We start from the raw sequence: 25,120 nt of genomic DNA on the forward strand, positions 1-25,120 counted from the left end.
AAATCGGGTTTAACGTCGCGTGCAAGATTATTAGCGACGTGCATGTACGTGTGTGTGTTTGTGTGGCTGCTTGTACTTGTCCGGACTTATGCCGATTTATAGTGCTAGCTCACTGAGATACCATGCCGCAGTTTAACATGAATACCCCGCTCAGACACAGTATGCTGACTCAGAGCCGCCCAGTCCTTGTTTTAGCATCTCAATACCGAGCGCCAGACAGGGTAACAACAATCTTTTAACGTCTTTTGGTATGACGCGGCCGGGGATCGAACCCGGACTTTCCGCTCACCTGGCGGACTCCCTACCACTAGACCACGGAGGCGGTCCCTGAAGGCAGGAAGTGTGAGGGTTTGTTTGTTTTTGACTGAAGAAGAACGCCATTTTGGTTTCACTATACTCGTTATGTAGATAATGCATGCAATTTGTTCATTTTCTTTAAGGGGAAATATATCAACTTTCGCTGATGTTAACCGGTCTATGTTTTATATAAGAATATGAGCGATTATCTCCTTAGCTAGAGGCGTAGTAACAAATGTTATATTTGGGATAACACTTTCTTAGTAACGTACAGTTTTTTTTGTACTTTTTTTGGTTGAGTCCCACCCGGGATTCGAACCCACACTGCCAGAGTGAGCGACCTGGCCAGCACACAAAGTCAACGATCTAAGTTCATCTGACCCACCCAGCCACCGAGTGGAGGCTTCAATAAAAAATGGAAGTCCGACAACTGGTAGTCAAGACAACGTACTTCCTATACTCCTCCGACGAATGTTAATGGCCAGCTACAGGGTCACAGCGAATATGCAGAACTACAAAATAGATAAGTTGATGTAATTAATCAAACTAAGTTTTGATGGTTTGTAAATTTTAAAAGCATTATTAAATAAAATATATATTTTAAAATTATAGAAGGACATACGTATACAAAGCTGGTACAATGTTGGCCGAGGATCAGTGTGTTGGCTGGGTTGCATGTGCTAATGTGTGCAAACAAACTGAGCCATAGCATTGGTGTTTTCATAAGTGCAATGTATTAATACCAAGAACATTGGTTCCTTGTCGGGCTGGGACGGGTAACTCGGGTACCCGGGTCGGGTGAGTGCCGAGAAAGACCCGGGTACCCACAGAACTACCCGGACCCGTGGTTGGTCATGTGATATATTGTCTAATGACAAAAATGATCTTGAACCATATGGTTGCACTACACTTCACTAAGTTCGCATTTCTTTCTGACTGTGCACCCAGACTTTTATATGTTTGAATAAAGATAAAACATCAGTCAACGTCAGTGTATGCATGACCAGATCGATTTATACGTGTATCTAAATACATTTTGTCCAGGGCTACAGTCAAACTATTCCCAATCGGACATTTTGTACCTCTTTCTTGAGACCAACAGTGTGTACCAGGGTAGGGTCGGGTGATAGGTGGGTGGGTACCCGGGTAGTAAATTTGGACTCGCCCCACCCCTAGTTCATTGCTTTTGTTTTCTGATCAGCCTAAGATGAAACTATGCCAATGAATATCCATGTTTGTCAACCTTGATAATGCTATATGAAGGCGTGTCCTCCGAGCCCAACATGGGGTCTTCCTTAAACACTGGAATCGGGCGGTCAGGCTCGCTGGCTTGGTTGATGCATGTCATCAATCCCAATTGTGTGGATTGATGCTCATGATATTAATCACTGGATTGTCTGGTCCATAATCGATTATTTACAGACCGCCGTCATGTAGCTGGAATATTGCTGAGTGCGGCGTTAAACAACAAACCAACCAACCAATGTTCAACACTCTGTCACAACATGCAATGGTCAACGTGTGTCTTTATATTCTGTTTTATTCCTGTTTAAGCTTCAAAATTTCTCTAGCAATGTCCATGCGCCCACACCCCTGGCACGCTTCAACAAGTTTGTCTAGGATGGGTTGGTCGGCCTTGTTTCTATAAGCCCGCAACATCTGATGTGCCTTCTCCTTCTGTCCCTTGTAATCACTGTCTATGTTATCCAGTTCATCGTCTGTCATTCCAAGGCGTCTTCCCAATTGCTTCCATCTACTTGAAATTTTGCTCTCGATAATTTCAACTGCAGAATCTGGATGAGAAAACAGACATTGCAGGTTGTGAATAACTCATAAAGATTGACTGAAAACAATATCTCATGACCCCTGGGCAACTTAAACTTGTATTTGGAATAGTTGACGTGAAGATTTCAGCTTCCGTCTTACAGCCTGGTTTGATAGTATGTCAGGTCTGCATCGTTTACTACCTGTTCCGCGTTACAGCTAAGGGCTACAGTTAAGTAACTATAATTCTAACTATAGTGAACCTATGTCTTCCATAACCAAACACGAACTTGTTTGTTACCTGAAGTGAATTTTGTTGGGTTTGCGTTTTCGATTAAGAATCCTTATTCAAAATTCACTATCGTGGAAATAAGGTCAGATGTTGAATAAACGTCCAAACATTTGATGAGACACGAACATGCACTTCTAATATACTATACTAAATAGGTAATAGATTGTATGGATGCATATTGATGTTAATCTATCAGACAACTGACAGTATTACCATCGGAGAGAGGCGGTCCAACTGACTCGTCTGGTGGCACACTGTCTGTGTCCAGTGGCCCACTGTCTGTGTCCAGTGGCCTACTGTCTGTGTTTAGGGAGGTTTGTTGTCTCCATCGCTGCCAGAAACCCTTGACTGTATTCCCTGAAAGCAAAAGTATAGATTCACTACCTCTACGTTAGTTGGTGAGTGAATTTGGTTTAACACTGGTTAGGAAGTACTGTCATGCATAGAGATGTGTAACACAGGAAGTACTGTCATGCATAGAGATGTGTATCACAGGAAATACTGTCTTGCATAGAGATGTGTAACACAGGAAATAATGTCATGCATAGAGATGTGTATCACAGGAAATACTGTCTTGCATAGAGATGTGTATCACAGGAAGTACTGTCATGCATAGAGATGTGTAACACAGGAAGTACTGTCATGCATAGAGATGTGTAACACAGGAAGTACTGTCATGCATAGAGATGTGTATCACAGGAAATACTGTCATGCATAGAGATGTGTAACACAGGAAGTACTGTCATGCATAGAGATGTGTAACACAGGAAGTACTGTCATGCATAGAGATGTGTATCACAGGAAATACTGTCGTGCATAGAGATGTGTATCACAGGAAGTACTGTCATGCATAGAGATGTGGATCATAGGAAATACTGTCATGCATAGAAATGTGTATCACAGGAAATAATGTCATGCATAAAGATGTGTATCACAGGAAATACTGTCATGCATAGAGATGTGTATCACAGGAAGTACTGTCATGCATAGAGATGTGGATCACAGGAAATACTGTCTTGCATAGAAATGTGTATCACAGGAAATAATGTCATGCATAAAGATGTGTATCACAGGAAGTACTGTCATGCATAGAGATGTGTATCACAGGAAATACTGTCATGCATAGAAATGTGGATCACAGGAAATAATGTCATGCATAGAGATGTGTATCACAGTAAATACTGTCATGCATAGAGATGTGTATCACAGGAAATAATGTCATGCATAGACATGTGTATCACAGGGTGTACTCCCAAGTATGGATATGTCTCTTTACTGGAAATGCATCTATGTACAGATATGTCTCGTCAAAGGATAGACTCCCATGCATACGGGTGTATCGAAGCAAGGTATACTCACATATATCCCCGACAGCTTTGGATACTGTGTTATAAACTGAAAGAGAGCAAAACGTGAGGGAAAAAGAAGACAGCATCAGGAACATCAGACAGATAGCAAGATATGTAGACACAGCATCAGTCAAGACTACAGCGTGTGCAAAACACTGCTGCCAGATCCATCACACGGAGGTCAATGCGTGAACACATTACATTCGTCCTGAAAGAGCTGCACTGGCTACCTGTGAGACTCAGGATCGTGTTCAAGCTAATCATGTTTGTCTACAAATCGATCCATGGGTTATCCCCAGTATACCTCCAGAAACTCACTGCCCTTTACCAACCCGGATGAACACTGAGATCTGAAAACCAACTACAGCTAGCTGTTCCACCAACCAGCAGAACAACATATGGCGACAGAACCTTCCGAAAAGTAGGTGCAACTCTATGGAATGCACTGCCCATTGATGTCAGGGGATCTGAAGATGTCAACACCTTTAGATCAAAACCCAAGACCATCCTCTTCAAAAGAGCATACGACTGAGCGCTCTTGAGCAGGCAGTATATCTGGATAAGTAGCGTTATATACGTAGCTTGTAAGTAAACGTTTACACATTAGAACCTACCTTTCAAGAAATTCGCAAGAGACGGATAAATGTATCCTGGAAAAGAACAGAACAAAAGGAAATGAGAAGACAGTTTGTTTGATTGTTGTCTCGTGGCTATCGTTTCATTGGTTTCAAACGTAGCCTTCATCAATGGTCAGTCATCAGTTAAAATTTAATACTCGTTTCACAAAACACACGAAGGCAGTGTTATTTGTAATTTTATATACTTCCATTTAGTTTTTAACAAGCGTTTACAATATTACTGTGGAAACCTACCTGCCACGGTTATGCAGATTACCACTACAAGGTTAGTCCAGCTCAGTATATAGGAGAACAAGAAAGCAATCCAATCCATTGGAGTAAAAGGGAAATGGCAAACTTCATAGACAGCTTCCTGCAAGACAGGTCGCTATCAGTTAAAATAGGGAACAATCGATCTGATCCTATGGCACGCCACAATGGCACGCCACAATGCAGCATTATAATCCCAACCCTGTTTAATATCATGATCAATGATCAATGATCTTTTTGACCATGTCAACTCTCCTACCCAAACTTCTAAATTCGCTGATGACGGAGCAATATGGGTAAAGCACAGAGATATTTCACAAATCAGAAAAAAGCTCCAGTCGGAGCCCTGGACGGAGTACATCAATGGTGCAATAATTGGGGATTCACCCTTTCTAGTTCTATTCAAGCGCGGGGGAAAGATGCTATGATACCCCGTGTCTCCATAAAAGGCAAACCAATCAACTTATAAAAATCTGCAATATTTCTTGGGGTGATCCTTGATCAACACCTCACTTGGCGCAAACATATAGAGTATGTGGAAAACAGATATCAAAAAGACCTGAGCGTATTACGGACAATTTCAGGCACATCTTTGGCAACATCGAGAGACACTCAGCTGGACCTCTACAAATCTCTTATCAGATCGCAAATTGACTATGGTTGTGAGGCCTTTCATTCAGCATCAAATACTGTCTTGAGGCGCCTAATACAAAGCCCTAATGCTGGCCACAGGCGCAGCAACAGGCACCTCACTAGAGGCACTACAAGTAGAAACGGGAAACTCCCATTGAAACTAAGAAGAGAGCAGGCAATATTATCGTTCTGGGGACGAACATCAAACCTTTTGGTTAAAAAGATATGGCAAGACAAAAACACTCGAGATGAAACCCTAGCTCGAAAACATCCCTCACAAAAGCCATCTGGGATGTTAGAACGTGAACTCTTTCGAAGTCACAATTGTGATGACATTCAGCCTCCAGACCCTACTACGATCAGTAGCTATCACTAAAATTCAAACTACCTGGGACAGTTGGGCCCATATATACACTGATGGATCCAAGAATCCTATCAACAATAGTGCTGGTTACGGGGTCCATATCCACAGCTCCAAACCCCAAGCACATTCAAATCGCTTGCCTGATGGTCAGTCAGTATTCAAGGCTGAAATGGAGGCAATTCATCTTGCACTCAAACTCATACCGGAACTTCCGGAAGCAAAGGCAGTCGTCCTATCAGACTCGCTAAGTGCACATCAAGCCATCAGTGGCAGAAACTCAAACTCCAGGCCAAACACAGTCAACAATATTTAATACGAATATTAAAAAAACTTTTCGGACTAAGGGCAACATGTGGAGCTGTGTTGGATCCCCTCTCACATAGATATTCATGGAAATGAAAAAGCAGACTCACTGGCGAAGCTAGCTCTAGACAAAGCGGATATACAGCCTATTCCCTTTAGTGACCTAGAGATATAAAGCAAAATCAAAGCCTCCATAGCAGAAAGATGGCAAGCCCAGTGGGAGAGGCAAGGGAGATGGCTATACAAAATTCAACCCAAGGTCCAATAAAAGCCAAACTCATACTCAAATGAAAGGAAAATTGAAATTGCTATCTCCCGCCTCAGAATCGGTCACAAAAAGCTCTATGACAAGGTTTGTTCATCTTGCAATCAGGCTGAAACCATTGAGCACGTGTTACTAGAATGTCAAGACCATGCCCCTGTCCGGGCTAGGTTAAAACAAGAATTGCAGTTAGATCTGCTATCTGTCATAGATCTCCTAAAGCCAAGAGATGCAATAGCGAAGGCCAAACTAACCATATTTCTGAGAGATGGACAGCTACTCGAACGTCTATAAACAGAGCAGCCAAGGATAATAATGAAATCATTTCAATATAAGAAAGTAGAAATTATATCAATACAAAAACAGAAATTATGTGAACTCACAATAGATATGTGTACCCTACTCACACACAGGAGTTTCAAAGAGGAACAGGTCAACAGAAATTGCTTAGGCAGAAGGCGACTTCTTAAACACTTAAAGCAACAACAACAACAACAACAACAACAACAATCCATTCATACAAGTTCATAGCACCAAGGGGACAAATACGGCACGAGCGCTGAAACAGAGTGGGGTTGCCTGTCATCGGATCCAGTCATGTGAATCATCGGATTCAGTTATTTTATTCATCGGATTCGGTCATTTGATTCATTGTATTCACTCATTGGAATCTTCGGATTCAGTCCTTTGCTTCATCGGATTCAATCTTTTGATTCATCCGGTTGATTCATTCTGAATGAGTAAGTAGCTTTTTTCGCCGCTTTCAGGTATATTCTAGTTACATCACGCGTTGGTGGGTGTTTGGTGGAAGAAAAAGAACTGGATTTCCATATTTTACACATTTGGTGAATCGAACCCGGATTTTCTCAGTGACGAGCGAACTCCCCAGATACTAGGCTATGTAACCATCCACGCCACGTGTAGAGATCTATTAAACATCAGATGCTACCCTTTCCTTCAAGGACTGCACCATGTGATTTTCCTGTTGGTAAACACATTGTACAAAGTTCACCGTGGATACTCACTCACCCACTCACCCACTCACCCACTCACTACAAAAATACCAATATCTTTCCAGAAAGATTTATACAACTATTGAGAAGACGTCTTATGATGGACTTTTCCTATTTTTCATATGTTTTAATGCCTGCGAAGATTCGACAAAAGAAATTTGACCTTCACATATTTGCATTTTATCGGCTGACATTTTTATGTCATATTTACTACAAACGGATCTAGTTCTTTTTCCCAATTTTCATTGTGGTTATTTTAATATGATTTTGTATTAAAAATTACTTTTTCGTTTATTATTTCTTTCCTATCTTTTAATTTTGTATTTGTTTCAACAAATTATCTCACACATATCTTTATTAACGAGATGTCTCTTTTTTCCAGATTGAAAAAAATAATCTGTATTCTTTTCTCCTCCCTCTTACAACTTTGCCTTGCTTCTAAATATAACACTTTTTATTTAATTTGTTCTGAAATTTTCTTCTAATTTGTTGTATAAGTTTATTATTTCAGCATCGTGTGCGATATATTTTGTTTCAAGATCTTCAGTTCTTTTTCTTTCTTTCTTTTTTCGTTCTTTTCATTTAAAAAAGCTAAATGGTCATAAATTGAGGATTCCATCCTGGCTAACTCGTTCCTATCGCCGGATTGACTAAATCTTTTCATGTTTTTAATCAAGGTGCTCACGTGATTTGATGAACTTTGCGAAGTAAGACTCGTTTTTTCACAATATAGATCTTGATTATCGATCAGATCGTCTTGACTGGGCGCCGCCATATTGTTTGAAGCAAATGCAAGTGATACGAGAATTGGAATCTGATTGGTCCATAGGAGAGGGACATGACTCGTAATAGCCACAGGTGGCGCTACGATCGAGCCCATGAATTCCAGTCTAGTTTGGCCAGGGACTGAAACTGGACTTTATAGACAGTTAACTCCCTTGCCTCGGGAAGATGCTCAATAGGTTGCAGTGACAATTCAAGTGATATATATGAATGATCAGATATATAAGTAATACCTATTGATGAGGATTGAACCAATGACGTTACATCTTCTGTTGTCAGAAAGTAGTCTAATCTACTCTGTTTCAATGGGTTTAACTTTCTCCATGTATATTGATATTTATAGGGGTGTAATATCCTCCATATCTCTAAGTTTTCTTTGATATCAAGTATTGCCTTATTTGCTGAGTGGTTATATCTATGTTTATAGTTGTATGTATCTTTGTTGTAATCTTGAACTACGTTCCAATCACCAGCTGATAATGAAATACCTGGTAATTGCATTAAAAGTGTTTCTAAAGTCTTGAAGAAGTCAGGTGTATCAGTATTTGGTCCATAAATGTTTGTAATTGAGAAACGTTTTTGCAATAGTAATATCTAATATAAAATATCGTCCTTGTCATCACAAATTACTCGTATGTCCCATAGCCTTCTCAGAAGAAAAGGTCTGCCTCTCAGTAATGCGGTTAACTTTCATGCATTTCAGGGTTTAAATAAATCTAAAAATAAACCACACAAAATGTGGTGAATTTTAATTCTTCTGGGCCAAATGTGACGTTATACGCAATTGGAATTGACAATATATCCCTTTGTGAGAAGTTTGTGTGGAGCTTTGGAATCCAGGGCGAAAGCGGAATTTACGTATCCTCAGATTTTAGAATCAAGTCGAGATATTATTACTGGCAGATTTCTTTCACTGCTAACAGATTACTGAATGATCTTTCATTTGTCATCCATACAACAGCGAAATCTCCTGTGCTTATAATAATCTATACATGAAGTATATTTTCCTGTCTTAGAAAATTATTTGAAGGACATTTTTATAAGAATGTATCATTACTTTCTGGAGAATAAACTATTTTCCAAACATCAAGCACTCGATCAGGCTGAATAATTGTACTACATATCAACCAACTGAAATTTATAATCACATTTCTAATTCGCTTGATGATCATAAATATTTTTTGTATGATATTCTGTGATAAGGTATTCGACAGGGTATGGCACAAAGGTATTTTGCATAAACTTCAATTAGGTACAAATGGTAAATTAATAGCTTGGTGTCGTAGTTATCTGTCAGCTCGTTGCCAAAGAGTATTTGTTAATGGTAGTTTATCAAGTAAACAATTCACAAAAGCAGGGGTCCCACAGGGATCTGTACTGGGGCCGTTCCTATTTCCAGTTTAAATACGTGATATTACTGAGAGCTTCAAAATATTACTAGGTCATTCGCCGATGATACATGTATTGGAACTTCATCTACTGATATGGTTTTTAATTGCAGAAAGACTAAATCAAGACCCTCTCTCTATAAAGATGACTTTCCGTTTATACGGCCATGTTAGTCGTGTGTGGAGGGAGTTGAGTTTAACGCCGATTTGAACAGTTTGATGTTTTCACAAGCATGATAGCTTAATGTGGAAGAACGTCCAATGGAAGTTAGTTCCTTAAATTCTCTTTTCTACCAAGGATCCATTCTTCTCCTGTCCGGTGGAATCATTCTATTTCTTGGGTTAACCATTGTAAAAATCAGTTATCAAGAGAGCAAATTAGCATGCTGCTAGCTGTATCCACCACAATGGTATCAACCAGTTTTACTGCGATAATGCTTACGGTGAACATCAACATGTGCCAGGAAATCCTTTTGGAGTTTACTCATTAATACTTACTAACAAAATATGTGCAACTTTAACAACTTTATGTGCAATATGCGCAACTGTAAAATGAAAATGCTAACAGGATAACATTTAAAAGATTTTTTTTTCTACAAATCTGATGTGAGCTCGACTTCCTGATCGGTCGCTAACACAGAAGTGGCCTCGCCTTCAGACACATGTATTTGTGATAAGATTATTTCTCATAAAGTGTGACTGCTGATTAAAAAATGAATATCTGCTTGTTACGGTGGCCCATAATGGACATAGAGTCTGTTTATTCATATTTTGATATTTCACGTACTGTTATCGTAACCTTTTGCAAATTAACACGATTTGTCATACAAATATGTGATAAATCATGTATAAATACAACTGAAAACATGGAAAATGTACTTTCAAGTAGCTATTGAGTCGCTGAAATGTGAAGCGAAAATGTCAAAAACTAAAATGGAAATGTCAAAAACCAAAATGAAAATGTCAAAAACAAAAGCGAAAATGTCAAAAACTAAAATGAAAATACAGAAAACTGCACAACATTTCCATAAAATAATTCTGAAGGACAACAAAAAGGCAACAAGCTACGGTGGCAAGGGACATGGTGTCTGTTTTTCCATATTTTAATATTTCACTTACTTTTATCGTTACCTTTTGCAAATTAACACGTTTTGTCTTACAAATATGTGATAAATCATGTGTAAAGAAGATATTGAATCGCTGAAAAGTGAAACGAAAATGTCAAAAACTAAAATGAAAATGTCAAAAAACAAAAACGAAAATGTCAAAAACTAAAATGAAAATACAGAAAACTATTTCCACCGCGGTGATAATATTACCACCGCGGTGATAATATTTACACCGCGGTGAAAACTATTTACACCGCGGTGATAATATTTCTACCGCGGTGATAATATTTACACCGCGGTGAAAACTATTTCTACCGCGGTGATAATATTTACACCGCGGTGATAATATTTCTACCGCGGTGAAAACTATTTCTACCACGGTGATACTATTTCTACCGTGGTGTTAATATTTCTACCGCGGTGATAATATTTCTACCGCGGTGAAAACTATTTCCACCGCGGTGTAAATAGTTTTCACCGCGGTAGAAATAATATCACCGCGGTAGAAATAGTTTTCACCGCGGTAGAAATATTATCACCGCGGTAGAAATATTAACACCACGGTAGAAATATTATCACCGCGGTAGAAATAGTTTTCACCGCGGTAGAAATATTATCACCGCGGTAGAAATATTAACACCACGGTAGAAATATTATCACCGCGGTAGAAATAGTTTTCACCGCGGTAGAAATATTATCACCGCGGTGTAAATATTATCACCGCGGTAGAAATATTATCACCGCGGTGTAAATAGTTTTCACCGCGGTGTAAATATTATCACCGCGGTGGTAATATTATCACCGCGGTGGAAATAGTTTTCACCGCGGTAGAAATAGTTTTCACCACGGTGTAAATATTATCACCGCGGTAGAAATATTATCACCGCGGTGTAAATATTATCACCGCGGTGGTAATATTATCACCGCGGTGGAAACAGTTTTCTGTATTTTCATTTTAGTTTTTGACATTTTCGTTTTTGTTTTTTGACATTTTCGTTTCACTTTTCAGCGATTCAATATCTTCTTTACACATGATTTATCACATATTTGTAAGACAAAACGTGTTAATTTGCAAAAGGTAACGATAAAAGTAAGTGAAATATTAAAATATGGAAAAACAGACGCCATGTCCCTTATGGGCCACCGTAGCTTGTTGCCTTTTTGTTGTCCTTCAGAATTATTTTATGGAAATGTTGTGCACATTATTCGATATCTGATTCAATAACACCATATCATATTGTTGTTGATAATCTGACAAGTAAACAACGATTAAACACAATGTTCGTGCATTCAAGAAACCCCATACTGAATTCGACCTTTGTAATGAAGAAACAGACGTAAATGTTTGGGTGGCTCTATCATTCTCGTCAGATTCGCCTTCAGGAACGGTTTTCTAGTCTGACAAATACATACGTTTGTTGCGACTGAAAGACACTTTTGTCGTGGGGAGAGTTGACCTGGTGCATTTCACTGCTACACCTTGGGCGTCTTGAACATGTGTAATGTGAGCTCCATTTGTTGCGCGATCAATGACAAGGCAGATACTAGCCTACTCCGTGTTCACTGTTGCAGAACAAATGGCAGGTAGACACGAAATAAGTCATAGTTCTGTAGATAACATTTTGTCTCTTAAAGTGTGACTGCTGTGAGGAAGTATTTTCAACACTAATTGAATCACTGACACATTATTATTAACATTAGAGTGCGATAATCCACGTGACTTGCTACTTACCCCTCACTTTCACAGTAGCGACCGCAGTTATCGCTAGGGGGCGCTTCTGTAGCAATGTTAAGAACACTTTCAGTTTTGCTTCACAATTAGTACATTCGTCACCACTCGCCCCTTTACGTAACCTGCAAGAACGCTATTCGGCTTGTCCCGTAATAACACGAGTTGGTCACGAATGCAATTAGTAATGACGTTCGAGGGCAATTTATGCTTATTGTGATGACGATTTTGCGCGTCTTCTTGGTTGTTATGACAACAACACACTTCCTGGTCACTGTATCCCGCGCTTCGGGAGTTCAGAGAGAAGGGAAAAGCATTTTTTCAGGCAAGTAAAAGTTAAATGTATTCTATTTTACCTAAAAACTGGTAATTTAATCGTTATATGGATGTATGTATATAGCTGCATGATAAAACTATTTAAAAACTATTTTTCTGTATTTTTCAAACATCGCCAAAGTATTTTGATTTGACCTACAAATAATTTCAGGGGAGGTAAGTGCGATTATCCGCCTGCCCTTGAAGGGAAGATAATTAGTTTCATAATATGTTTTACATTTTGTGCGCTGTCAAGAAAAGGCTTCTTAACAGTTTTGATGAGGATATGGTTGGTGACAATTGTCCTGTTCAGCCAGCTGATACGTGGCCATTACGATGGCTAGTTCTGTATACATGTCTTCCAGTCATTAATAGACTGGATATTTGAAGCATACTCCCCATTGGCTCATTCGCTCATGATGCTTGACTGTCAATACTAGGAGCATGAAAACGCACATGACTGTATTAAGATTATTCATGACAGACATTTTGCTGTGATTGTTAAATATAAAGGTTACAATGACTTTTCCCATTTTCATGGATATTTATGTTGCTATTATTTATTTTCGACTTATGCATGTTTCTTGTTTGGTGAGTGCAACATATTTTCAAAAGTGTAAATATGTTTTGCTGGGACAGTTTGAGCATAACAAACTTCTGAACTATTGTCTTGAGCTATGAAATTTTTTTCCAGTTCATGTTCCTTCAAGTGATGTCTATGAATATATTTTAGAACTGTGTTTAATATTCAAAAGACCAAAGATGTAGTTGGGTATTTTAGTTATAAATGGTGTAAAACTCACTTAGAGGTAATAAAATACAATATGTATTACCACAGAATTTCCAAAAAATATCATTGTGCATTATATTTGTATATTTAGTTTGGCCTTCTACATCATTTTGCAAAGACATGTTTTAAGTCATTAAATAAACATAAAGGATGTTGATACTGATAAACAGACATATCATCATAATGATGATAAGAGCATTTTAAAGTATTAAAAATGTTGTTTCACTAACTTTAACCACATGTCACTTAAAAGTGGTTTTCTTTACATAATTTTGGACAAAAATTTTGAGATAGAAACTAGTTTAAAAATCTTTCTGAACTTCATGCTATGGATTTTAGCCCACATGTATCTTATATTGTGAAATACTTAAGATAATTGAGATTTTACACATTCACTTATCGTGTTGGGATATAAAAGTTAATGGTTTTCATTTTTTTGTAATTAGCCTAGATATGCATTATTGCATATTTTGAAAATATTAATCTGCCTTAAGATACTGTGCATAAATAATATCCCTGAATTAAAAAATACCTAGTTCTGTGTGTGTTTTTTGTCGTTTTTGAGCTGGGTCGGACCCACCCAAGGCATGTATGAGTTGCAAGTAGTTGTAGTAAACCTTCATATTTTTCTTTCAAACTTTTAGAAGTGCAACATGAATAATGTATCTAAATATCTGTAAAGAATAAATGTAAAAAAACAAAACAATTCTGGACTTTTTGGCACAAGTGAACGAAAACGGCACTTTGAATATTCATTGTTGACAAATGGGGGTGCTGAAGCATGGTGCTGGTGTGACCTTATTTTGCTTCAGATGGATAACACATTCATGTTCCATCAATCAGAACAACCATCTGAATAAATCTAAAGGCAAAAAGAAAATTTTAAATTTATAATAACATAATAAGACTTGACAGTTTACACTTTGCATAATGAAACAGGACAGTTTACACCTGACATAATGAGACTTTAAGTTTACACCTGACATAATGAGACTGGAGAGTTTACACCTGACATAATGAAACTGGAAGTTTACACCTGACATAATGAAACAGGACAGTTTACACCTGACATAATGAGACTGGAAGTTTACACCTGGCATAATTAGACTGGAAGTTTACACCTGACATAATTAGACAGGAAGTTTACAAGTGACATAATGAGACTGGAAAGATTACACCTGACATAATTAGACTAGAATTTACATCTGGCATAATTAGACTGGAAGTTTACACCTGGCATAATTAGACTGGAAGTTTACACCTGGCATAATTAGACTGGAAGTTTACAAGTGACATAATTAGACTGGAAGTTTACACCTGACATAATTAGACTGGAAGTTTACACCTGGCATAATTAGACTGGACGTTTACACCTGGCATAATTAGACTAGAGAGTTTACACCTGACATAATGAAACAGGACAGTTTACACCTGACATAATGAAACAGGACAGTTTACACCTGACATAATAAGACTTTAAGTTTACACCTGGCATGATTAGACTGGAAGTTTACACCTGACATAATGAGACTGGAGAGTTTACACCTGGCATAATTAGACTGGAAGTTTACACCTGACATAATTAAACAGGACAGTTTACACCTGACATAATGAGACTGGAAGTTTACACCTGACATAATCAAACAGGACAGTTTACACCTGACATAATGAGACTGGAAGTTTACGCCTTACATAATGAGACTGGACAGTTTACACCTGACATAATGAGACTGGAGAGTTTACACTTGACATAATTAGACTGGAGAGTTTACACCTGACATAATGAGACTGGAGGGTTTACACCTGACATAATGAGACTGGAAGTTTACACATGACATAATAAGACAGGACAGTTTACACCTGACATAATAAGACAGGACAGTTTACACCTGACATTAATGAGACTGGACAGTTTACACCTGACATAATGCGACTGGACAGTGTACACTTGACATAATAAAAGACTGAACAGTGTACACCTGACATAATAAGACTGGACAGTTTACAACTGATATTATGAGACTGGTCAGTTTACATCTGACATCATCAGACTGGATAGTTTACACCTGACATAATGACATTGGACGTTTACATCTGACATAAAAAGACTGGAAGTTTACACCTGACATAATTAGACTGGAAGTTTACACCTGGCATAATTAGACTGGAAGTTTACACCTGGCATAATTAGACTGGAGAGTTTACACCTGACATAATGAGACAGGACAGTTTACACCTGACATAATGAAACAGGACAGTTTACACCTGACATAATGATAGTGTACGTTTACACCTGGTATAATGAACTGGAGAGTTTACACCTGACATAATGAAACAGGGCAGTTTACACCTGACATAATGAGACTGTAAGTTTACACCTGACATAATGAGACTTGAAAGTTTACACCTGACATAATGAGACTGCACGTTTACACCTGACATATTGTGACTGGACGTTTACACCTGACATAATCTGACTGGACAGTTTACACCTGACATAATGAGACTGGATAGTTTACACCTGACATAATCAGACTGGACAGTTTACACCTGACATAATGACACTGGACATTTACATCTGACATAATGAGACTGGAAGTTTACACCTGACATAATCTGACTGGACAGTTTACACCTGACATAATGAGACTGGATAGTTTACACCTGACATAATGACACTGGACAGTTTACACCTGACATAATGAGACTGGATAGTTTACACCTGACATAATGACACTGGACGTTTACATCTGACATAATAAGACTGGAAGTTTACACCTGATATAATAAGACTGGAAGTTTACACCTGATATAATTAGACTGGAAGTTTACACCTGGCATAATTAGACTGGAAGTTTACACCTGGCATAATCAGACTGGAAGTTTACACCTGACATAATGAAACAGGATAGTTTACACCTGACATAATGACACTGGACAGTTTACACCTGACATAATGAAACAGGACAGTTTACAACTGACATAATAAGACTCGAAGTTTACACCTGGCATAATGAGACTGGACGTTTACACCTGACATAATGAAACAGGATAGTTTACACCTGGCATAATGAAACTGGAAGTTTACACTTGACATAATTAAACAGGACAGTTTACACCTGACATAATGAGACTGGAGAGTTTACACCTGACATCATCAGACTGGAAAGTTTACACCTGACATAATGACACTGGATGTTTACACCTGACATAATGAGACTGGAAGTTTACACCTGACATGATTAGACTGGAAGTTTACACCTGACATAATTAGACTGGAAGTTTACACCTGGCATGATTAGACTGGAAGTTTACACCTGGCATAATTAGACTGGAGAGTTTACACCTGACATAATAAAACAGGACAGTTTACACCTGACATAATGAAACAGGACAGTTTACACCTGACATAATGATACTGTAAGTTTACACCTGGCATAATGAGACTGGAGAGTTTACACCTGACATAATGAAACAGGGCAGTTTACACCTGACATAATGAGACTGTAAGTTTACACCTGACACAATGAGACTGGAGAGTTTACACCTGACATAATGAAACAGGACAGTTTACACCTGACATAATGGGACTGTAAGTTTAAAACTGGCATAATTAGACTGGAAGTTTACACCTGACATAATGAAACAGGACAGTTTACACCTCACATATTGAAACAGGACAGTTTACACATGACATATTGTGACTGGAAGTTTACACCTGACATAATGAGACAGGACAGTTTACACCTGACATAATAAGACTCGAAGTTTACACCTGGCATAATGAGACTGGAAGTTTACACCTGGCATAATGACACTGGACGTTTACATCTGACATAATAAGACTGGAAGTTTACACCTGACATAATAAGACTGGACGTTTACACCTGATATAATAAGACTGGAGAGTTTATATCTGACATAATCAGAGTGGAAGTTTACACCTGACATAATGAAACAGGACAGTTTACACCTGGCATAATGAAACAGGACAGTTTACACCTGACATAATGGGACTGTAAGTTTAAAACTGGCATAATTAGACTGGAAGTTTACACCTGACATAATGAAACAGGACAGTTTACACCTGACATATTGAAACAGGACAGATTACACATGACATATTGTGACTGGAAGTTTACACCTGACATAATGAGACAGGACAGTTTACACCTGACATAATAAGACTCGAAGTTTACACCTGGCATAATGAGACTGGAAGTTTACACCTGACATAATGAAACAGGACAGTTTACACCTGACATAATGAGACTGGACAGTTTACACCTGACATAATGAGACTGGAGAGTTAAACCTGACATAATGAGACAGGACAGTTTACATCTGACATAATCAGACTGGACAGTTTACAACTGACATAATCAGACTGGACAGTTTACACCTGGCATAATAAGACTGGATAGTTTACACCTGACATAATGACACTGGACGTTTACATCTGACATAATGACACTGGAAGTTTACATCTGACATAATCCGACTGGACAGTTTACATCTGGCATAATAAGACTGGATAGTTTACACCTGGCATGATTAGACTGGAAGTTTACACCTGGCATAATGACACTGGACGTTTACATCTGACATAATGACACTGGACGTTTACATCTGACATAATGAAACAGGATAGTTTACACCTGGCATAATGAAACTGGAAGTTTACACTTGACATAATTAAACAGGACAGTTTACACCTGACATAATGAGACTGGAGAGTTTACACCTGACATCATCAGACTGGAAAGTTTACACCTGACATAATGACACTGGATGTTTACACCTGACATAATGAGACTGGAAGTTTACACCTGACATGATTAGACTGGAAGTTTACACCTGACATAATTAGACTGGAAGTTTACACCTGGCATGATTAGACTGGAAGTTTACACCTGGCATAATTAGACTGGAGAGTTTACACCTGACATAATAAAACAGGACAGTTTACACCTGACATAATGAAACAGGACAGTTTACACCTGACATAATGATACTGTAAGTTTACACCTGGCATAATGAGACTGGAGAGTTTACACCTGACATAATGAAACAGGGCAGTTTACACCTGACATAATGAGACTGTAAGTTTACACCTGACACAATGAGACTGGAGAGTTTACACCTGACATAATGAACCAGGACAGTTTACACCTGACATAATGGGACTGTAAGTTTAAAACTGGCATAATTAGACTGGAAGTTTACACCTGACATAATGAAACAGGACAGTTTACACCTCACATATTGAAACAGGACAGTTTACACATGACATATTGTGACTGGAAGTTTACACCTGACATAATGAGACAGGACAGTTTACACCTGACATAATAAGACTCGAAGTTTACACCTGGCATAATGAGACTGGAAGTTTACACCTGGCATAATGAGACTGGAAGTTTACACCTGACATAATGAGACAGGACAGTTTACATCTGACATAATCAGACTGGACAGTTTACACCTGACAAAATAAGCCTGGACAGTTTACACCTGGCATAACGAGACTGGGAAGTTTACAACTGACATAATCAGACTGGACAGTTTACACCTGGCATAATAAGACTGGATAGTTTACACCTGACATAATGACACTGGACGTTTACATCTGACATAATGACACTGGAAGTTTACATCTGACATAATCCGACTTGACAGTTTACACCTGACATAATGAGACTGGATAGTTTACACCTGACATAATGACACTGGACGTTTACATCTGACATAATAAGACTGGAAGTTTACACCTGACATAATAAGACTGGACGTTTACACCTGATATAATAAGACTGGAGAGTTTATATCTGACATAATCAGAGTGGAAGTTTACACCTGACATAATGAAACAGGACAGTTTACACCTGGCATAATGAAACAGGACAGTTTACACCTGACATAATGGGACTGTAAGTTTAAAACTGGCATAATTAGACTGGAAGTTTACACCTGACATAATGAAACAGGACAGTTTACACCTGACATATTGAAACAGGACAGATTACACATGACATATTGTGACTGGAAGTTTACACCTGACATAATGAGACTGGACGTTTACACCTGATATAATAAGACTGGAGAGTTTATATCTGACATAATCAGAGTGGAAGTTTACACCTGACATAATGAAACAGGACAGTTTACACCTGGCATAATGAAACAGGACAGTTTACACCTGACATAATGGGACTGTAAGTTTAAAACTGGCATAATTAGACTGGAAGTTTACACCTGACATAATGAAACAGGACAGTTTACACCTGACATATTGAAACAGGACAGATTACACATGACATATTGTGACTGGAAGTTTACACCTGACATAATGAGACAGGACAGTTTACACCTGACATAATAAGACTCGAAGTTTACACCTGGCATAATGAGACTGGAAGTTTACACCTGACATAATGAGACAGGACAGTTTACACCTGACATAATGAGACTGGACAGTTTACACCTGACATAATGAGACTGGAGAGTTTACACCTGACATAATGAGACAGGACAGTTTACATCTGACATAATCAGACTGGACAGTTTACAACTGACATAATCAGACTGGACAGTTTACACCTGGCATAATAAGACTGGATAGTTTACACCTGACATAATGACACTGGACGTTTACATCTGACATAATGACACTGGAAGTTTACATCTGACATAATCCGACTGGACAGTTTACATCTGGCATAATAAGACTGGATAGTTTACACCTGACATAATGACACTGGACGTTTACATCTGATATAATAAGACTGGAAGTTTACACCTGACATAATAAGACTGGACGTTTACACCTGATATAATAAGACTGGAGAGTTTTTATCTGACATAATCAGACTGGACAGTTTACACCTGACAAAATATGTCTGGGCAGTTTACACCTGGCATAACGAGGCTTGAAAGTTAACGCCTGACATAATCAGACTGGACAGTTTACACCTGACAAAATAAGCCTGGACAGTTTACACCTGGCATAACGAGACTGGGAAGTTTACACCTGACATACTAAGCCTGGACAGTTTACACCTGACATAATGACACTGGACGTTTACATCTGACATAATAAGACTGGAAGTTTACACCTGACATAATCCGACGGGACAGTTTACAACTGACATAATGAAACAGGACAGTTTACACCTGACATAATGAAACAAAATAGTTTACACCTGACATAATGATACTGGAGAGTTTACACCTGACATAATGAGACCGGAGAGTTTACACCTGACATAATGAGACATGACAGTTTACACCTGACATAATGAGACTTGATGTTTACACCTGACATAATGAGACTGGAGAGTTTACACCTGACATAATGAAACAGGACAGTTTACACCTGACATACATGTATTGTGACTGGAAGTTTACACCTGACATAATGAAACAGGGCAGTTTACACCTGACATAATAAGACTGAAAAGTTTACACCTGGCATAACGAGGCTGGAAAGTTAACACCTGACATAATTCGACTGGACGGTTTACACCTGACAAAATAAGCCTAGACAGTTTACACCTGGCATAATAAAACAGGACAGTTTACACCTGACATAATGAGACTGGAGAGTTTACATCTGACATAATAAAACAGTACAGTTTACGCCTGACATAATGAGACTGGAGAGTGTACACCTGACATAATGAAACAGGACAGTTTACACCTGACATAACGAGACTGGAAAGTTTACACCTGACATAATGAGACTGGAAGATTACATCTGACATAATCAGACTGGACAGTTTACACCTGACATAATGAAACAGGACAGTTTACACCTGACATCATCAGACTTGACAGTGTACACCTGACATCATCAGACTGTACAGTTTACACCTGACATAATGAAACAGGACAGTTTACACCTGACTGAGTGTCGATCTTCTCCTGGAGCAGTGGGCAAATATTCTTTGTGAAGATAAAATCATTTCTGTAATAAAACAAACCGTACCACAATTGTCCATGGCTATATCCGCCACTTGCTTTGCATGTGTATGTTACATGTGAAAATCTTGTTTAATATGTGACTCATAACATATATTTCATGTGGGATTGGTCTGTTATGTATGTTCTGGTGATGTGTGATACTGTTAGCACCCACTTGTGTTCTGGTAATGTGTGATACTGTTAGCACCCACTTGTGTTCTGGTGATGTGTGATACTGTTAGCACCCACTTGTGTTCTGGTGATGGTTGATACTGTCAGCACCCACTTGTGTTCTGATGATGGTTGATACCGTCAGCACCCACTTGTGTTCTGATGATGGTTGATCCTGTCAGCACCCACTTGTGTTCTGGTGATGTGTGATACTGTTAGCACCCACTTGTGTTCTGGTGAAGAGTGATACTGTGAGCACCCACTTGTGTTCTGGTGATGTGTGATACTGTTAGCACCCACTTGTGTTCTGGTGATGTGTGATACTGTTAGCGTCCACTTGTGTTCTGGTGATGTGTGATACTGTTAGTACCCACTTGTGTTCTGGTAATGTGTGATACTGTTAGCACCCACTTGTGTTCTGGTGATGTGTGATACTGTTAGCACCCACTTGTGTTCTGGTGATGTGTGATACTGTTAGCACCCACTTGTGTTCTGGTAATGTGTGATGCTGTTAGCACCCACTTGTGTTCTGGTGATGTGTGATACTGTTAGCACCCACTTGTGTTCTGGTGATGTGTGATACTGTTAGCACCCACTTGTGTTCTGGTGATGTGTGATACTGTTAGCACCCACTTGTGTTCTGGTAATGTGTGATACTGTTAGCACCCACTTGTGTTCTGGTGATGTGTGATACTGTTAGCACCCACTTGTGTTCTGGTGATGGTTGATACTGTCAGCACCCACTTGTGTTCTGATGATGGTTGATACCGTCAGCACCCACTTGTGTTCTGATGATGGTTGATCCTGTCAGCACCCACTTGTGTTCTGCTGATGTGTGATACTGTTAGCACCCACTTGTGTTCTGGTGAAGAGTGATACTGTGAGCACCCACTTGTGTTCTGGTGATGTGTGATACTGTTAGCACCCACTTGTGTTCTGGTGATGTGTGATACTGTTAGCGTCCACTTGTGTTCTGGTGATGTGTGATACTGTTAGTACCCACTTGTGTTCTGGTAATGTGTGATACTGTTAGCACCCACTTGTGTTCTGGTGATGTGTGATACTGTTAGCACCCACTTGTGTTCTGGTGATGTGTGATACTGTTAGCACCCACTTGTGTTCTGGTAATGTGTGATGCTGTTAGCACCCACTTGTGTTCTGGTGATGTGTGATACTGTTAGCACCCACTTGTGTTCTGGTGATGTGTGATACTGTTAGCACCCACTTGTGTTCTGGTAATGTGTGATACTGTTAGCACCCACTTGTGTTCTGGTAATGTGTGATACTGTTAGCACCCACTTGTGTTCTGCTGATGTGTGAAACTGTTAGCACCCACTTGTGTTCTGGTGATGTGTGATACTGTTAGCACCCACTTGTGTTCTGCTGATGTGTGAAACTGTTAGCACCCACTTGTGTTCTGGTGATGTGTGAAACTGTTAGCACCCACTTGTGTTCTGGTGATGTGTGATACTGTTAGCACCCACTTGTGTTCTGGTGATGTGTGATACTGTTAGCACCCACTTGTAGGGCTCACCTGTCTATGTTATTGGCCGTGGCATTTATCCACCACCACTGAGGCAACCAGATACATGTAGGTGTATTTCTCCTAAGGAAAACGATATTTGACTTTATTTTATATATATATGAGGGTGAAACAAATAAACTCACAAGGTTTAACATGGGTGACAGCATCAGTTAGGAAATGATGCTAGTGATATTTTATGGCGCTTCAAACACTTGTCATCACGCGCATCTGTGAATTGGTAAGATTTGTTTTGAATGGTTATGGGTCCAATGTGGGCTTCCAACACATTTTCAGCTTCCATGTTAGTGGGTGAGTTTAAATTGACGCCCCTCTGAATTGTAATTCAGTTTTATCACAGTGTGTCAACTTGCAAGTCTCAGACGTTTACCACTTTGGTAAATATGGGATTCAAACCCACGATAAAAGTTTCCTGGCGTGCCTAAGGGACACAACTCTGCAAGCTATTTAAACGACTGGGCCTCCCGTTACCCCGAAATAGGCATGAAAAGTTGGACATATTCCAATGCCCCAAAATATAGAAAATCGAAAACAACCAAAGGCGTCAATACACAATACATGAGAAAAAGTGGGAGAGAATAATCCTCAGTTGGGGCCTGTTGCAAGGAATATGTAGATAACATATTGTTGGTAAAATAGGAAATGACAAAAAAATTGTCTGAAGTTTTAAAAAATAAATTACGAAAAATAGGACAGAAAACAGAAAAACTAATCAAAATGTATAACATTTGAACAGTGAACAAGCGATCCGGTGTTGCCGGTCACGGTGACATTGTTGACATAATACCGTCGCAGCCACACGAGAAGCACGTGCTGGCCTGTGGCCTTGACAACGTGACAAAAAGACTGGGATACTGAAACATCAAACCAAGAGACTTTGGTAAGAATTTTTGTTTTTTAGCACGACTAAAAGATGTTTCAGTGTATCAACTATCTTAATAATGAATTGAGCTCGCAAATAGAAGATGTATAAACTGAACCATGCATTGTCGTGATAGCTGAGGGGTGGGGAGCGATCGTCTCAGGCGCCGCAATTTTCTGTGCAGAGTTGCGTCCCTTGGGCAAGCAGACCCCGATAATTTTTAGGTTGGAATCCCAGTTCGTCTCAATCAGGTTCCTGGGTTTGTCAGCACCATACTCGTGGGTTTCACCAAAGTGGTAAACGTCTGAGACCTGCATCACTTGGGGTCTTTATTCTCACATTAAGCTCACACGCCGTGATATGACTGGAATAAAATCCTTGGACGAGGGTTTGTAATCTAATGTACCGGGGGTACATGTTTTATTTGACTTATAAACCGGCATTTTCATGTTCATGATTTAAACAGGGGGCATGGGTGGCCCACTCGTCTAAGGCGCCGCGATTCGCTGTGCAGAGTTGCGTCCCTTGGGCAGAAAACCTATGATTGTGGGTTCAAATCCCCGTTCGCCCCGATTATGTTTCTAGGTTTGTCAGCACCATACCAGTGCTCGTGGGTTTCACCTAAGTGGTAAACGTCTGAGACATGCACCACTTCGGGCTTTCCTCCCACATTAAGCTGACACGCCGCGATATAACTGTAATACTGTTAAAAGCGGCGTTAAACCCAACTCACTCACCCAATTCATGTTCATGATTTAAACAAACTTTCCATGAACCTTACGAAGCGGGCGTAAAATATCTGTTGCTGGTGTGCGGGTACTGTGAATAGCATTGTTGTTTATCAGCGGCACTACAGCCTTTTGGTACACTTGCTTGGCTACACCTGCGAAGGTTGCATATTCGATCCACGGAAATACAATAAAAACATTTGTCATTAGAGTTTACATAATTCCGTACATTTCATTACATTGCTTTCAGACCCGTGAAGATACGGGTAAGAATAGGTCTTCAGCAACCCATGCTTGCCTTAAAAGGCGACTATGCTTGTCGTAAGAGGCGAGTTACGGGATCGGGTAGTCAGGCTCGCTGACTTGGTTAATGCATGTCCTCGTATCCCAATTGCTTAGATCGATGTTCATATCAATCACTGGATTGTCTGGTCCAGACTCGATTATTTACAGACCGCCGTCATATAGCTGGAATATTGCTGAGTGCGGCGTTAAACAACAAACAAACCAACAACCAACCAACTTACTTAAACCACTCCGTAACACAGCAACAGGTCCACCTTCTCGCTTGGCCAT

At 39.3% G+C, this 25,120-nt stretch overlaps 1 protein-coding gene across 1 annotated transcript; it reads right to left on the reverse strand.

The window, feature by feature from the left end:
• Window positions 1-1,836: 1,836 nt before the first annotated feature.
• LOC139471014 (receptor-interacting serine/threonine-protein kinase 1-like) lies at window positions 1,837-25,120 on the reverse strand. Its single transcript, XM_071253317.1, has 3 exons — window positions 25,072-25,120; window positions 2,567-2,710; window positions 1,837-2,090 (listed from the first exon to the last, which is right to left on the reverse strand). Exons 1-3 carry the CDS (start codon window positions 25,118-25,120, stop codon window positions 1,837-1,839), a joined length of 447 nt encoding a protein of 148 aa, XP_071109418.1.

Source organism: Haliotis cracherodii, unplaced genomic scaffold, assembly GCF_022045235.1.
Source record: "Haliotis cracherodii isolate W230 unplaced genomic scaffold, xgHalCrac1.p SCAF_21, whole genome shotgun sequence".
NCBI classification, from domain to species: domain Eukaryota; kingdom Metazoa; phylum Mollusca; class Gastropoda; order Lepetellida; family Haliotidae; genus Haliotis; species Haliotis cracherodii.